The following is an 18,586-nucleotide window of genomic DNA, read 5'->3' on the forward strand; positions in this document are numbered from 1 at the left end:
AGAGAAAAACAAATACAGTATGCTAACACATATATACGGAATCTAAGGAAAAAAAAAAAAAAAGGCCATGAAGAACCTAGTGGCAAGACGGGAATAAAGACACAGACCTACTAGAGAATGGACTTGAGGATATGGGGAGGGGGTGGGGTGAGATGAGACAGGGTAAGAGAGTGTCATGGACATATATACACTACCAAATGTAAAATAGATAGCTAGTGGGAAGCAGCCGCATAGCACAGGGAGATCAGCTCGGTGCTTTGTGACCACCTAGAGGGGTGGGATGGGGAGGGTGGGAGGGAGGGAGATGCAAGAGGGAAGAGAAATGGGAACATATTGTATATGTATAACTGATTCACTTTGTTATAAAGCAGAAGCTAACACACTATTGTAAGGCAATTATACCTCAATAAAGATGTTTAAAAAAAAAAAAATTAATAGAAAATAACTGATGGTTTATAAAGATGAATTCAGAGAGAAAAGAATACAAATAGAATAGGAAGAAGACATCCATGAAAACAATTTACAAATGAGTTGTCTTTGAAAATGAGATTTCTAATTTATCCTTTGTAAGATTTCTAAGTTGACTATGAAATTGAAACTGGATATAAATTATAATCAGGGTTCTTGAATTTAAAATAAGTTAAATTCATCTGCAGAAATAAGACAGTGCTACTAATGTGTTTTGGCAATTTACTGAAACAAAAAACTATAATCCAAATACTTTGAATAACCTAGACATTTTTGCAACCTATGAATTTCATGTATTTAAAGAGTATATATAGATTCTGCTTGGCACTTTTAATAATGGGCAGGGGTAGAATAACAGGAAATAAGTAAAAATCACCCTTTTTTTTGCAAAATAGTGAGGTATCTTATGATCAAATACTTGGTTGGACCACAAAATGATTGACAGTTTACATAATATTGAATGTAAGTATACAGTTTTATATAAACTTAAAGTATTTTTACATAAGCGGAAAGAGTTCAAGGAATGAAAATATAAATGAGTCTATTATATGAGTATAATGAAAACTTATGATGAGAAATGAGGTTAATGACATTTTGATTTGAACTGTAGCTCAAGAAGAAAACACTGGAGGTGACAGTCTGGGATTATGATAGATTTTCTTCCAATGATTTTCTTGGTGAGCTGAGCCTATGGTTTCCTTTTTTTATTTGCTTCATTATAAACCATCAATTAAACCTTTATGGAAAGCATATTTCTTAAGTGTATAAGATAACTTTCTGGATAAAATTCTTTGGTGGATAGAATTTATTTACAAATGACTCTTTGAATAGATGAATAGCAACTGGAGAAATAATTTTCACTTTACCACTTGATGTACTTTATAATTAATTTGCAAGATGAAATATTAATTGTTTTGATAGAAAGTTATATAATCATACTGTAAATCTAAATGATTATGTAAAAGATTTGAGATAAATTTATTGTATTATAAAATGAGCTGGATTTTTTTCAAATGCATTTTCAGGGTATTTAATTGCTATTCCTCATTGCACGTATGAATGACTTGATGTGACATTTTACATTCTTATTTCTTTTAAGTGTCCCACAAAACATCTCAAAATATTTTAAGAAGCAAAACTAGAAGTAGGAGAAAATAGTAAAAACAATTTTTATAAATTCACAAGGAATGTAACCTAATTATGAAATGTGGCAGGATGCTCAGATTCTGTGATATTTTTCATCTATCATATTCCAAAAATACATATTTTGTTTAGTGATCTTTGCTTAAAGCAGAAGTTATGAATTAATGTTAAAAAAAATAAATCTCCAAAAATATATAACACCTAGAAAATACAATATCCTTTTGATAGAGACAATAGAAAACAGTTGAGTAGTCTAGGTGACATGAGGTCTTGTTTGGTTCCTACACTCTGTACTTCTTTCCCATCAAAACTAGATCATTTGAACTTCACCTGCAGGCTCCATGTGGTATAGCCACTTGGACTAATCTTGGTCTTAGACAGGACTACTCTAGAGTACGGTTATATCTGATTTATTGTCCTATTTCAAAAAGCTGATTTATTGAAGTCCTTATAATTTATTGTTCACATGAACCTAAAGCATATATCCATTGTGTGGTTTTATTTTTTAATATCTGCTCAAATTTAAGATGCCAACTACTGTAAAATGCACCATTGTTTATGTACCACTGAGAAAGAAAAAATGTTGCCAATTAAACCATGACACAGCGCTTTCTTATTGTAAACTGTTGGTAATATCTCTGTTTCAAATGTGAACTAAAGTATGTTTTAAAATAGAGGGAATAAGTTAGTAATTGAAAATTAGCCATTCTTTTTCATTTTGTCCCTCTTGTAACTAAAATCAAACAATCTGCAAAAACACACTAGCCCAGTTTAAGAATATAATGTGAAAAAAAAAAAAAAAAAAGAATATAATGTGTCCATTTAACAAAAGAAGACTTGGGCTTCCCTGGTGGCGCAGTGGTTGAGAATCTGCCTGCTAATGCAGGGAACACGGGTTCGAGCCCTGGTCTGGGAAGATCCCACATGCCACGGAGCAACTAAGCCCGTGAGCCACAACTACTGATCCTGCGTGTCTGGAGCCTGTGCTTCGCAACAAGAGAGGCCACGATAGTGAGAGGCCCGCGCACCGCGATGAAGAGTGACCCCCACTTGCCGCAACTAGAGAAAGCCCTCGCACAGAAACGAAGACCCAACACATCCAAAAATAAATAAATAAATTAATTAATTAATTTAAAAAAAAGATTTGAAAAGTGTGCTTGGGTCAGATATGAGTAGATCATGGGGGTGTCTGGTTTAAAAGTTAGTTACAGTATAGCTTTGCTAAAGTGACAAAAAAAAAAAGAAGACTTTATTTCATAACGAGATTGACTTGTGACTCTACCTTTTTGCATCATCTCCAAATAATTTAATTAATAGTCAGAGATGTCATACAGTTCGATTTAACCAAACGTTTATACAGCATCTGGTATGCACAAGACATTCTCAGTATCATGGGTGAAGAAAAATGAGGAAGACCTCATCATCCTAAAGGTTATACTATATCCTTTGACTTATGTCCTTGAATAAATTTCAGATCACAGAAAAAGACAACAAATGAATTACAGCTTAATCCTTAAATTTTATTCACTTATTGCACTTTTTTTCAGGTATTGATTGATTTATCTAGCACATCTCACCTCGATAACACGCCTAGGTGGTATCCTCTCAAAGAACAGACTGAAAGCATTGATCATGGCAAGTCCCATTCCAGTCAAAGCAGCCAGCAGTCCCCAAAGCCATCTGTCATCAAAAGCAGAAGCCATGGTATCTTCCCTGACCCATCCAAGGGTAGGAGATATTTCAAGTAGAAAAAAACTTTTGTCTGTTTGTTCACTCACTATCTTCTTGAATATGAGAGCCTGTATATTTAATATCCTTTGAAAAGTATTATATTGGGAAATATTTAATATATTATCATGCAAAGAGTAATGGATATGGAATCAGGAGAAATTTGCTTTAGTCTCAGATCAGCCCATAATTAGGTTGATGCCTTTGTGATCTTCACCTCTCTGGTTCTCTGTTTTTCAACCTATAAAGTGGAGGAGGTTGGGTTAGCTATTGGGTCTTTTTCAGCTCTCAAAATCTAGGTTAATAAGATTTTATAAAATACGTTGGGGTATTTCATAAAGAAAACATAAAAATCCTCAACAGGTCATTGACTAGACATAATCATTACCATTTATGCATGTTTCTTCTGTTTAAATCCCTATTTTTTCATACGTATATTCTTACTCATAAATCATATATGTAATATATGGATATAAACAGTTTTGCATTCTGCTTTTTAATCATATCAAAAACATTTTCCTCATGTCATCAGAACAATTGGTATGCTGAAAATTACTTAAACCTTTCCTAAATGGTGCATTCAAACTAATTCTATGATTTTTTTTAACTACTATTATTATTTTTAAATTGCAGCATCATACATTGGGTTTGGCAATACGCACAGCTTTCCCATTGGAATGAGCTTTTCCTTTGGGAGGTTCATTAACCAGTTATCCTATAACACAACAGTAATCTTCATCATAAAATGAGTTACTGCCTGTATGAGAGAACCATGTAATATCTTTCCAGGATATGCTGAGCTATTTATAAATATTAAATAAAAATTTTTATATTGGATCTGAGTATTCCTTCCTTTTCGCCTCTTCTCAGGAAGTACAGCAAATTGAAAAGTGGTTCTTTGCAATTTGGATTGGAAATGCAAGTGTTCTAGGAGATGAAAAACTGAAGTCACGTCCAGGAGGCCACTGAGTTGATACAATAAACCACTGACTACAATAAGTGCTATAGATTACTTATGAGTTGTATAGATCATTTCTGGATTCCACTTAGCCAGATCAACTCTGCACTAATTAACATTCTGGAAGATTATTGGTATAAAGACCTCTCTCTCTACGACTACCACAGTAAATGTGTGATCTTATATATACATTCTCTAAAATCACCTGAGATGATGATATAATACAGTCTCCACTTCCATGTATCCCAGTGACTCACACACCTTCCTCCAGGAATTTTACTTAAAACTCCTCCTGCGGCAGTGTCAGCCTATTGTTTCTTACCTGGTCCCTACTAGAATTAGCAGAGTTGCTTGGTCAAACTATAAGTTAATATATTCATTTACATGAGACTACTTAGAATGTATTCATTCCTCTTCTCAAACCTCTCTTCTCAAGATTATCATCCTCTTGCCTTTCCTCCCAAAAATTGTCTCCCAAATGTTGAATCACATTGCTGTATGGTGAGCAGTTGCATAAACGCGCCAAAAAAAGAAACAGAATTAACATAAATCTTGGACGGTTTCAAATTATGTGAGACCCAGCTTGACAGGAGGAACGCTGGAGCAACTTTAACTCATGTTTTACCCTTTTGTAACCAGACATGCAGCTTCCCACCACTGAGAAATCCCATAGCAATCCCGGTAGCTCGAAATCCTCATCCGAAGGCCATCTCTGCTCTCATGGACCATCCCGCAGTCAAAGCAAAACCAACGTCACTCAGACCCACCTGGAAGATGCAAGGGCTGCTATAGCCGCTGCCGAAGCCGTCGTGCAACAACTCTGCCTTCAACCAAGTAATAGACGCAAATAAATTCCTCAGCATGGCAGCTTAATGTTCATCTGTTGCCTTTCTTTCCTGCTGTCCTTCCCCATTTGCTTTGTTTTGTGCATTCCCTGCCCCCTCTGTTCTCTGTCCCTTTGTGTAGGAACAGTATCGATACATAAATATGCTCTCTCTCATTTAGTTCTTTTTTGTTTTAATTTACATAGAACGAAATAAAACTGGCTGTTTCTCCTTTGTCTCCACCATCCATCCAACCTGGCTCATAGTATTTGGTAGCTGTGTCTGTGATGTGTGCAGGCAAAGCTATGTTGTGTGTCCTTTTTGTGTGCACTTAAATATCCTTTAGAATACAGGAATTATAAGCACAAGTGGCTGCCAGATTTCCAGGCATTACACCAAAAAAAGGCACACATAAGCATTTTGAGCAGATTATCAATGAGAGTCTCACCTCTGAAAAACACTAAAAAATTTTAGGCAGAAGAGTCATGTAACCAACAGTCAAGTTCTAGAACCTAGGGGAAATGGAAAAACCATTTTACGCTTAAAATTTTTAATAAATTATGCATGTGAAATAATGAAGCTTTCCGTGTGAGAAACTTTCTAGTCTTTTGGAAAAAAAAATCTGTAAAGATAATAATGTTTCTTATATTCTCAAAAAAGTATGTAGTATTAATATATGTCTAAGCATATTCAATGAGGCCATGTTACCTCATTAAGGAGCACAGTTGGGTCCATTCTGTTGGATCACACTTTGTATATGATACAAGAGAATTTATAGGGTTATTCTTTTTTCTAACCATTGGAAGTCAAGATATCAATTAAAGCATAACAATTCACCCATCTTAACTGCTGTAATTTCAATTGATAGAATTATATAGGAACTTAGTGAGTACAGAGACTTTAAAAATGTAGGGGCACTGTTACTTCCAAGAGGCATCAGCCAAACAACGGAGATAGATGAATGTTCTCCCCATCTCCCAAAGTCATCATTTCCAAAGAAACAGCCAGTTTTAACCACCTTTAGTGCTGTGCATGTGGTGTCATTTTGGCATTTGAACACACAACTTACTTCGATAGAGCAAAAGATCACTTCTGTTTGCATGAATAACATTCAAGCTGGTTCCATCTGAGGATACATACTCTGGGTTTCCATTTCACCCACAGTACCACAGCAGCACATAAAAGCGGTCAGTCTAATCATGCCAGGAAGCAGCACAGACACAGCATAGCAGGAGTCCTCCCCATTCAAAGAACTCAGTCTGATAATCTGCCTCCACCAGCTAATGGCAACCAAGACCAAAGCCAGCTAGCCCTCAGGAAGGTGATGTCTGATGGACAAGTCAAGCCAGAAGGAGGTGAGCAGAAAGGCGCTATTCAAAGCACACAGCAAGAACATCCCCCAAATTTAAAGCCCTCATCTTAATTTTTAGAGATTGTCTGATAAAGTATGTTTATCCACTTTTTAATGTGCTTTTGTGGGCATGGCATTTCAGGACTTCATCATCACTGTGTAAGTCCCAAGATCAGTCCCATAATGTATTGACTACAGTGATTTGTATTTTTCTATGCACTGGGCATCTTTTGACTTTTGTTGGGAAATAGATTAACAGTATTCATATTGCAGAATGGAACGCATGCTACTGACCTAATCTGTTCAAGCATGACTATAAATATGTTGCACTGTGATAAAAGTTTAAACTGCTCACAATTCGAGTTAGCATACCAGTTGGAATGTAGATCAGTTTTTCAAGTGTAACTTTAAAAAAAAAATTCAGTGGATTTTGGAAATTCTTAGAGAAAGTAAAGGAAAAAATTGTTAATGCACTCATTCACCTTTACATGGTGAAAGTTCTTTCTTGATCCTACGAACACGTTTTTTCCACTCATGTTTCCGTAGTTGTCAAGTGTATCAGATGTGTTGGCATGTGAATATCCAAGTGCCTGTGTAATAAATAAAGTATCTTTATTTCATTCATAAACCACTGGGTTCTGAGCCATTGTTATATGATGCAGCTTAAAATGAGTGTGTCAGTTTTTGCTTTCTCATTTGATTCCTTGCAATAGAGAATTTAAAGTTACTGCTTCGTTTCTAGTGCGAGCTATAATGATAGAATATTGAGTTGCAGGACAAAGTTTCATGTCGGAAACATAAGATAGATGGGGAATTATTACCAAATAAAAGTACCAGAGCTTACATAAACATGTAAATAAATAATGGGGTTGGGCTACTCTAGGCAATGCTTCCTCTCTTCCTTTCTTGCACGTCTGATCTACTTCACAATCGTCTCAGCTTTCTGGATAGAGGAAGACAAATCCAATGAGTCTTGCTCCAGACAGGCACCTAGACTTGATTCCATGACTTTGTTAGGAAGGAAAGCAAGTTAATATCTGTCCCTAACTTGACACCAACAATTTGTGGAATTTTCCCCAGGAAAGAATGCCACTCACTGCCAGTGACAGGGATCAAACCAGGGTGAATATAAAATTATCTTCATTGTAATTCAAATTTAAATTTAATTTTAATTCAAAAACATATATCAAAGAAAGGATTAAAAAAAAACAATAGTAGTGTTTGCCCCCTTAAGTCCCTTCCAGCCCTAAAACACTTGATTCTATGATTCTGTACTTTCCACAAAACTAAAATTAAGACTTGTACTTTCCTATTGCATTTCTCTGTATTCTCAGAAATTTTTTAAATTTAATATGCTTTTGTCCCAACTAATCAGATATTTAGGAGCAATGGAGGATGTATGTGGCAGTACAAAGGGCAAACCACTGTGATGTTCCTTGAATTAGCAGGCAATTAAGGAAACAGCTTAAATATTAAGATAATTGTGAATATGCATTTACTCAGCCCAGTTTATAGACTATCACCAAAGCAGTTTCCCTTTTCTAGTTAGCCTTACTGTACTGTCCAAGAGTACTTAAAATTCCACTTCTCACCTTTTTTTCCATCAAATAAGTTCAGTTGATTTCTTACTTCATTTTCTTACTGCAAATATTTCATAATTGTAAATGTCACAGTAGTCAAATGCTTCTCTTATTTCACTCTATTTTTAATTATCATGATTTAAGTATTTCTATGATACTTTGTCTGAGTTTTCCTAGGTGTGGGTCTTAAAATTTGCAGCAAAATGCATTTAACTCCCTTTCTTTGAATAATGCTCTAATGGATATTCTCATACATTTAGAATAGTTCTTCACATTGTGCAAAGTGTTTCATCACCCATTTTCTCATTTTGTCACACCTAGTGGATGAGGGATTCGTTGCAGATATTTTCATTTCTGTTTCCTGAGTGAGCCATCAGAGAGTCAGGGTGTGCGGGTGGCAGCATGACTGATGAAGAACACATAGCTGGAAATTGTCAGAATCGGCAATCTAACCCGTGTTTATGACTGCACCTAATAAGCCTTTGCTTTTTAAATACATTGGCTCCTTTGAAATCAAACTCTCCTGATTTCACTAAAAACAATTGTCATTTACTTATTTGCTATTTACACTCCAGTCCTTACAAATGATTAGAGGTTGCTAGAAATTATGGCGGAATACAATTTAGACTTGGTCTACCTACTTGATCCTCTTTTCTGAAGGCTGATAATTAAGCTGCCACAAGCCAGGGAAGTAAAACCCTCCCACTGCACAAGCTGAGTGCAGCAGCAAGCAGGCTCTGTAGAGGAGGCTGTGTGTACATCTGCAGTCATTTCTACAAGGGTGATGAAATTGTCCCTAAAGAGCTTTTCTTTTTTCTTTTTTTTTTTGGTGAGCTTTTCAGCAGACTTCTGCTTGAAGTAGCAGACAATATGGGTCAGGTAAGAATTATGGAGTAAGCCAGGAGGAACTTTTTCTCTCTCTCCAGGGTTTAGTTGCATGCTAGGAAACCTGAAGGGAAGGATTTAGACAGATTGTGCCAGATCATCCTGATACCTAAACAACTCTCCGTTTGTATTTAGAAATCCCTGGAAATGTTTTTTTCCAAGCCAGTTGGTTTGGTGGAATATAGGCCCGGCTGTTTTAGAAGGTAACGCCAACCAGGGAAAAGAGTTTCAAAATAGGTTGTTTTTTAAAACCATACCCAAACTAAAACAAATTGAAGTATTTTTAAAACCTTGAAAATTAATTTAGTTGCTATGGAATGTATTACATTTTATATATATATATTAAGGGCATTTTTAAATTCCTGACCTGTTTTTGTTTGGTGCTGAGATTTTAGGTAAGCTTTAAGTTTAGAAACACTCATACAGGATGGATAGAAGTATCCCTCCACCCTGGGCAATAAGATGAGAGCTTGGAGAGGTTAGTAAGAAGATGAATCATTGACTGAGTTGTGTGAGGAACTATGACTGAAGGTCCCTTGTTGTGGCTGAATTTTAGGAGAAGGCCCTGAAGCTACTTCCACAGACCGCTGCTGGAAACTCCACTTTCCGCAAGGCTCCTTTGCGGCACCTGTCAAAGAGTTTCCTATCCATATTGCCGTGGTGAACTCTGACTAAGCCATCTCTCTGTGAGAGCTGCTGTCTTGGGCAAGTGGTATGGGTGGCTGGGTTGGGAAACAGGGCGGGCACTGGGAGTGGAGAGAAGTGTTGGTTACAAAGGCAGTAGCTGATCAGTGGTCCATTCTCTTCTGACCGGAAGCAGATGGTCACTTTTGATCAGAAGGAATTTGGTGTTCTCTCTTTCTGGAAAGGAGAGGGTTCAAAAGGAAAAGAAATCAGAATGAGATCATTTGGAGGTGAAGTCTTCTGGAATGTGTGTAAGAGGTTAATAAAAACAGACTTAACATTCCTCATTTCAATGTGTTTGTGCAAAGAAAAGAAAGGCAGCACAGAAAAGCTTTAAAACTGAAAATTTGCATAGTTTAAAATAAAAAGAAAACAAACTGTAATGATGTGAACACAGCAAATAGCCAGCAAAAATCTAAGAGAATCAAATTGGATTTCAGCTTTCAAAGTTTTCTGCCTGTTTCTCTGGAGGCAAGGGTTGTATTTCTTTGTTGTCTGTGGAAATCAAAGTATTCTTCTAAAGTTTTGGTTTTTTAAGAGTTTCCATATTTTCTTAGAAAGATTAGTTATGCATTTTCAAATCTTTCTATAGTCATTTAACATTCATTGCCAGAAATATCTCTGCTGCACATGCAGAGGCACAGACAGTAAATATATAGCTCTGAACATATGACACTGTCTCTTGTTTATGCACCTTCCTTCCCAAAGGTGAATTCACTGACGTATCATCAATGGATACTTTTGTTCTTTTCTAGTAGTAGCCATGAGTGTGTCAAGCCATCCACGTAAAGAATTACTGGTTCATACTGAGGACTTCTATGTTCATTTCATCTGACATGAATAGCAAGACCAACTGGCCTATCTAAGTATCAAACTTGGCTTCAGTATTGCTGTGCCTTTGTCACGTGATCTAACTATGGGCCTATATGATTGAGCGGGACTATTAATACATGATCCGAGAAGAGAAAGGCCTAATTTTTAATATGTCAAAGTCCCTTAAATGCTATTTATGACATGTCTTTAACAAAGTTCAACTTACTTTTTTGATTGCAAATTATTTTATTTTAGGTTTAAACAAATTTATTTTCAAAAAGTTAATTTACCAAATTACCAGCAGAGAGCAGGACCCAGAGCAAATGAGACAGGCAAGTAAATGCTGATGGAGGAAAGAAATGAGAAGCATGGAGCATGAGAAGGCTGATGGGGACACAGTGCGGGACCATGGACAGAGGGTACAATCTGAGCTTGGGGCTGGGAACGTTATCACCTGGGTAGGAAGGATCCTGGAACTGGGTGAAATGCCACCTGGGGAGAGGTGGAGGAATGCCAAAGGCTAATAGGTAGCTACTTAACAACATTGCCTAATTCCAGATATCTATCCATTAATTACTTGATTTTTCCCCCACTTTTCATCCGAATGTACTACATTATGTAACATCATTATATTTCACCCATTCTCTGTTGTGCAAGATAATCTTTGGGAGGGAGGGGGACATATGGGGATGGGATAGGATGAAAGGAATCTTTATGTATAATGAGTCAGACTGTGAAAAATAGCCTTTTTTATTTTATTACTTTGTTGAGTCTGTAAATATATATTTTAATCACTGAGGTGACAAAAAAAACTTTTGGATTTCAAATGAAAACATTTCAGCAATATTTTGATTGGGGTATTATGGTTTTCAGATGTATAAAGAGAAATAATGTAGATAGAACCATAGCTTTATACCTCAATGTGTTTTAAAATACTGAAAGATAAAATTAATTAAATGATCATTTGAACAGAAACTAATCAAAATATTAATATTACAAATCAAACAAGAACAGATAAGTTTTTAAGAAGAAAATGCTTGATGAAAATCAGGAGGTAGGAATTCCCTGGTGGTCCAGTGGTTATGACTCCACACTCTCACCGCCAAGGGCCCGGGTTCAATCCCTGGTTGGGAAACTAAGATCCCACAAGCCTCAAAGTGCGGTCAATAAAAAAAAAGAAAAAGTCAGGAGGCACGTCCCTATTTCTAAACATAAGAAAGACAATGGAATAAAATTTCTACTTCTACTTATTCTTAAAAGAACACAGAAGCAAAATCTACTTTTCCTCATTAAGACATTTGAAACTAAAATCCACATTATTTTAAGTTCTATAGGTCACATTATTTTTATTTTCAGAGATCTTATAGCTTTTATTTTTATTTAAAAAAAATTTTGAAGTATAGTTGATTTACAATGTTGTGTTAGTTTCTGGTATACAGCAAAGTGATTCAGTTATACATACAGGTCACATTATATTTTTATCTGACTCTTTAGGTAAAATGAGGTTGGAATCTAGAGAGAGAGAAAATGTAACTTTTATACTACACAATTCAAATTTCTTTCTATATGGATATATATATATACTTTCTATATATACTTTTAGTTTACTGTAAAGCATTCTCATTGCTACTGACATTTTTAAAGTAAATAACTACTTTGGCTCCATCCAACTATTATTGTACAAGAAAATTGAAGAGACTTAATGTAGAGAAACGCCGTTTTGGGAAGAATTTGCATTGTTTTATGCCTGCCAAATTTCATTATTTACTCTGGATTTCTGTGTAATATAGTTTTTTTGTGGGGTTTTTTAGGCAAAAATAGAAGAGACAAGCAAATTTTTATGATACATATAATATTTAATTCAGACCTTATAATTCTAGAGTTGCAAAGTTCTGAGTGAAACAAATTCTGAAGAAGCTTAGAGAAATGAAAAGGGTGATGATAATAATAAATCTTTTCAAGTAAGACATTAGAACTTGATTTTTTTAGTGCAGAAAATAAAAAATAAAAGACACCATAGCATGATTGTCATGTATATACTGGTTTAAGATGATTGTCAAAAAAAGCTGGTGCTAATTGTTTCTTTTTTTTTTTTTCATTTTCACAGTTCATACTTCATTTTCATCACTGTAGACATAGACCAGTGATTCTCAAAGTGTGTCCATTGATCCCTAGGTGTCCCAGAGACCTTTTCAGGACTCTATAAGGTCAAAAAATTCTTAAGACTCTTAAGATGTTATTTGCCTTTTTTACTCTCATTCCTTCCTTAGTGTGCAGTAGACTTTTCCTACATTTCCATGAGCTGTCATGACATCATTGCTTTGATGGCTAATGGAATATGTATTTGTCAACTGCTTATGTCAAATGTTTCTTAATTTTGAATATGATAAATATTGATAGATATAACTCACATAAAGCTAAGTTCTTTAAGAAATTCAACAATATTTAAGACTGGAAAAGGGGTCTTGAGACCAAAATATTTAAGAGCCACTGATCTATACCTGGGCACAATCATAATTTTTCCAATAGTCAAGGATATTGGATAATTAGAAATTTCTTACAAAATATAATTATCATATTTGCTTCTAAATTTTCTATGTCTTTTATATCTGGTATTACATTTTGGAATCCCTACTTTCTTTTCTTATTTAATGTTAATTTATAATTTAAGATTGACAAATGATTTTTCATTTTATATTCTTATTTTAAATATTTTATTGGACATGATTTAGATTAAGTTATGATTATATGCCCATATTCATTATTTACATTTGCAGTTTGACTGGTAAGTTGTCTATCAACTTTAATCAAGTTGTTCCTAGCCTAAGGTAGAATGAGAGGGAGTATTACAAAGGTAGAATACATTTTATTTGTGTCCTTATTTTGGTGATAAAATTTATTGGAAAAACATTTATAAATTATTTGTTTCTTTAATCTTCTATTGTATTATCTATATTAGTGGTCCTATACATTGCAAATTCATTGTTGGCATAAATAAAAATAGAAACACTGAAGATCATCACTTTGATTCAAATTTGAGGAGACGTTAAGTTTCTTACCTCTTACCTAATCCTTGATCCTTAATTTCAAACATATAATTTATTGTGTTTTTAAATAATTAAAGCTAAAAAGGGAATTCTGAAAATATGTATTTATCATTTACAGAAAATATTATCTGAATTACCCATATTAGTTGCTCATCATTTATTCACATTCATACACACTTTTTTTTTAATGAATAGTATGTTTCAGAAACTCTTCAAAGTGTTAGTGATTCTGCAGTGGACACAATAGACAAAAATCACTGTCCCCATAAATCTCCCATCCTAGTAATATTTATCAAATAACCGATTAAAGATATGTAGGAAAAATTTGAAGAATGACAAAAGCATGAGTTTTGTCTGTCTTCAACTGAAATTGAAGTAGAACATTGCAATTAGTCATTGACTTAAGTTTATATGCACAGACACCATCATGTTTAGAAATATCTGAAAATAGAATTATTTTGTTATTTGTTCTGGTCTGGTTCTCTCTCGTTATCTTTACAGTTCACTAGGATATAACCAAGTATAGGAGGAGAGAAAGTGTTTGAAAATGATCAATTTGGAGAAGGTAGGAATATTAATGAAATTAATTAGAGATGTTGGATTCCATGGGACTGGACTGTGTTTACCAAATAATTGTCCAAATTCCTCTTTACTTTATTGCCATTGACTACATTTGAATGATATGAAAAATAATACTCAGTGTTTGTTGTAGCATTAGCCATGTAAATCAGTATGCTATTATTAATTTGTATTTGTTTACACTGGAAATGTCTCCTCTGGGCAGGATTTTTATATAAATCAAATTATTTGGATTCCGTTTAAAGATAACATCCTTGTTATCTTGGTATTCATGATCTAAGTGATCAGTTTCAGGATTATGTTAAGAACATTTTTCAAAACTATTTTTATAATTACTTTCACTCAAACAGGACCGCTTGTTTTGCAAGCAAACTGTGAGAGAGAATATTTCAGTTTCAAAGGAGAATGAAATAAATATTGAAAAATTGAGTTGCCCTTGAAAAAATTGATGTAGATCTTGAATATTTTTTTCTTTCAAATATGATTCTCCTTACTATTAATCTTTTAAAGGTAAAGATCTTTATAGTGTTATTTAAAGGTAAAGATCTTAATTGTGTTAGCATTTTTTTAGCACAAAACCAAAACTTGGTCCTTGATAAACTCTTTGTTCATTCTATTTATTTGGACATAGCTGGAATTACAAACTAAACTTATTAAAGATAAAATGAATTTACTTTCTTTATGATGTCTTAATCAAACTTTTATCCATTATTTACTCTGAAATTTTGGTCCCCACTTAAACTGTATTTATTTTAAGTGTCTTCTTCCAAAATAAGTTCTGAACCAAAAACACCTTTAGAAAGAAAGACACACTTAAAAGGCAACATTATAGCATAAATGCAAGAACTATATAGTACACTGAGCCATCACATATTGTATTTATGTAAGAAAAAAATCCTCTCTACCATGTTACTTAAGCTAACTTTACTCTCATTTCAAATACATGTTGTATTGAAGTTATATGCTATTACTTTTGTTCTCTAAAGTGATCATTGATCCTATTATCCGTAAAGCTAGGGAGTGAATGGGAGACACATGCAAAATGGTGATGCATTAGATCAAAAAAGATTGAATGATTATTAAAATGTCTTGAAAAAGTCAGTTGTAAGGCCAATGTGGATGGAGAGGGAAGAGTGTGAACATGATTTAAAGTTTTACCACCTTTCCCAGGACATAGAAAATAGAGGCATCACATCTTCATCTCCCTCTCTGAAAGAAGCTACTATGTGAATAATATGGAATATCTTGAGGGACATATTTTGATTTTTATAAGTTTGTTATAACTTTCTGATATATATAATTATTTTTTCTGAGTGACCAAGCCCAGTGTTAGTGTTAATTTCATCCTCAATGACCCTGGGAGAGAGGTAATATAATCACCAATAATTTTTCATTTAAAAAATATTTCAATGACATCCTTCCTTTCACTGACCCCACCCAAGGGTTTACAAATGACTGATATATTGTAGAAATCAGAGTTGTCTATTTTAAATACTTTTATTTGTGAAAACTTATAATTTGTAGGTATGTGAACACTCCTACAAATAGTTGTATTGAAGCTACCTATGCCATTTTTCTAGTGTCTTCCTTTAAATTTTTCCAAATTGGATAATGAATATACTGAAGTAAATTCAGAAAAAAAGTATATTAAATTTCTAAAGTCCTTGTAAGATGCAACACTCCTTCTTAATACCCCTGGATGATAGTAGAAAACCTAAAAATGTTATTGCACATAATTCAAGGGGAGACCTACCAACAGTGTTGGGAACAGTGGAAACTAAAAGTTGACATTTTTCAGGGCTACATCCAAATCCAATCAACAAATGAGATAAGACTGCAAAATCTCTTTAATAAATATAACAACTAAAACAACAGCAGTAATAAAAGGTAGATAGATAGATAAATAGAAAGAGTGAAAGGTAGAGAAGATAAAGTAGAAAAGGTCACTAAAGTTAATACCAGCTAAATTAAAGTTACACTAGCTAAAGAACCAAAAAAAAAAAGCATGCTATAAGTATATAATTTCTAAAATAGCCAGGTAGTTATTTCAGTTCCATCATTATACTATTGGAATAAACAAAAGAATTATTGATTGATTTCTCTTAATTTCAAGCAGTTGATTCTAAAATCCTATACATTGTATCTATGAAGATAATAATAATACTGCATCAACCAAGTAATTTGGAAAATTACAGGTTACCTACATAATAAATTACTCCTGAAATATTTGGAAATACCTTTGAGCTAGACCGAAGATATAAAACCAATGGAAGTGAGGCTTCATACATTCCAAGCACTGAATTCTAAGGTAGGCAACCTCTCTTAATTTGAGACAATTCAATATGATAGAAAAGTGGATGAGCACTTTTTAGTTTTGATTTGTGACCTGGAACAAGTCACTTAAACTTTCCAGGGCTTAGTTTTTCTATAAGCAAGATGATGGTTCTGGAACAGGTTATCTTTAGAGTCCTTACCAGCTTTTAATTTCCACAATTATAATTCCACAATTATAAAATCATCTACAATTCTGGTCCGAGACTTTGCGCATGGTGCTGCCATCGTGTGGTAGGCACAGTGATAGTTCTGCATTTTTTAAGTATGTATATATAGTAGAGGGGAAAAATCAACAGAGCAAACTAATTGAAGACAGATGTGCAGTCAAAGAGACACTACCAGGTTTAATTAAGGTTAGCCACAGAGGAGTAATAAAACAAAATGTTTTCTAACCACCTAGCAGCCGCAGAAAATGAAGAGGTCAAAGAATAATTTAAAACAGATTGAATTGCCTCACAGAAAATAAAATTTGTTTACCTGAAATGCCCTCTCAAAAACTGAGTCACAAAATGATTCAACACGCTAGTATTTATTATTCTAGCGTATAGGGACCCTCTCTATAGGAATGGACTTCTTCCATCACATATTTATATGATACATTCTTTTTTCTAGTTGGTACTTAATAGTACAAATAAAAATTCAAAAAGAAAGTAGGCCCCCCAAAATGTAACTCTTTAAGAAAATGGCTCCAAAAATGTTTTTCATTATTAAATAAATCTCAATTCTAATGTAAAATAAATATTTTCATATGTAATACACAGGTGTATAATACATGATTTCTGAAATTCTGATTTCAAGATTTGGAAAAATAAAGCAGATAGAATATTTTTTAATTGTTAATTTTGAAATCATAAAATTATGGAAAGTCATATTTAGTTTTAATGTTTTAAAATAATATTTTCTACAAGAACATAGAAAGAGAGACATTACACTGAAATATAAACTGGAGCTCACCACCTGTCTGTATACCAAGAGGTGCAATCGGCCTACGTACTAGTATCTGTATTAGCACCATCTAGTGCCTCCCATGGAATGTTACCATACAAATTATTTTGTCACTTCAATTTAGAAATATATATATAATATTCATGGTCTGTTATGAATTTTTTTAATTCACAAGTCTATGCTCTCCCATGTTTCATGTATTATCATTAAATATTTCTTTCAGTCAAACCAGTTTTGAGGGAATTGGGATAACAGAACATCTGGTTGAGTGATCACATTTTTATATACAGTGTGACAGATTAAGGTTGAATCTCTGATTTTAAAAGCTACCAAAAAAAACTAGGTTACCCAAAATTTCATTGACAAAGAACGTGGGGTTAAAAAAAACCTATATTGTGGTGTCTTTGATGAGATTTTTTTGATTTGTATCAACAGAACTGGATTAAAAATGAAAAATCTACTAAATCACTCAGATGTTTTAAGTTGTTCGGTTAAAGGAAAGAATTATTAATGTTATCATTATTATAATTTTACTATCAATTTATTAAATATTGCTTAAGCATAGTCCCAGGATTAAGCTTTTAAGAAGGCTACCATGGAGCAAACATAGGTAGGTCCTGTTTCCAATAGCCACATGAATGTAACAACTACAATTAAAGATAGAAAGTGACAATTGCCATAAAAGACAAAAATTATGTGCTATGAGAGTCTAGGTATAGAAGTTCACTTCTGATTGTAAAGATGAGGAAAATGTATGAAGCAGGTTCTATCTGAGCTGAGCCTTTCCGGATGAGTGTAATTTAGATATGAGAAAGTGACAGGGTCAGAGGAGGGTATAACAAAACTGGAAAGAAGAGGCTTGGCTAGAGCTCAGGAGAAAAAAAGCCAAACCATAGGGATTCAGAGTGAGTGGTCTGAATGGGCTTCAATGAAGGGTATACAAAGGAAAATTATGGGAGGTACATATGGAAAGGAGCAGATGATAAAGGACTTCGAGAGGCAAACTAAAGAATTTGACTGAAATCATGAGATGTCTTGAAATTGCATACGATCTGCCCTCCAATATTAAATCCTAAAAGCACTTTATTCATTAAGAAGTTTGCAGTAATATAGATTTAGTTCAGTTTAATTGAGTTGATGGTTTCTTATGTGGGGGCTGATTCAATTAAAAGAAATTAGCAAATAGACATGTTGTTTCAAGTAACTGAAAAAGGTCTTTTAAAATATTTCCACTCTTAGCACCAGCT

General features: G+C 33.9%; 1 protein-coding gene across 8 annotated transcripts in view; it reads left to right on the forward strand.

Annotated features, from left to right (window-relative positions):
- LOC132352617 (protein piccolo-like) overlaps nt 1-7,060 on the forward strand; it is a 28,634-nt gene extending 21,574 nt beyond the window's left edge. For 5 of the 8 annotated variants that reach the window (XM_059903218.1, XM_059903231.1, XM_059903226.1 and 2 more), the window contains 4 exons: nt 1,079-1,145; nt 3,159-3,339; nt 4,937-5,131; nt 6,286-7,060. In XM_059903218.1, coding sequence (XP_059759201.1) covers nt 1,116-1,145; nt 3,159-3,339; nt 4,937-5,131; nt 6,286-6,350 — 471 coding nt within the window. In that variant the 5' untranslated portion in view covers nt 1,079-1,115 and the 3' untranslated portion in view covers nt 6,351-7,060. Of the gene's footprint in view, nt 1-1,078; nt 1,146-3,158; nt 3,340-4,936; nt 5,132-6,285 lie in introns of those variants that run through there. The other 3 variants (XM_059903258.1, XM_059903209.1, XR_009498818.1) reach the window with 2 other exon arrangements.
- Nucleotides 7,061-18,586: the final 11,526 nt, after the last annotated feature.

The sequence above is a fragment of the Balaenoptera ricei genome, chromosome 1 (genome assembly GCF_028023285.1).
Source record: "Balaenoptera ricei isolate mBalRic1 chromosome 1, mBalRic1.hap2, whole genome shotgun sequence".
NCBI classification, from domain to species: Eukaryota; Metazoa; Chordata; class Mammalia; order Artiodactyla; family Balaenopteridae; genus Balaenoptera; species Balaenoptera ricei.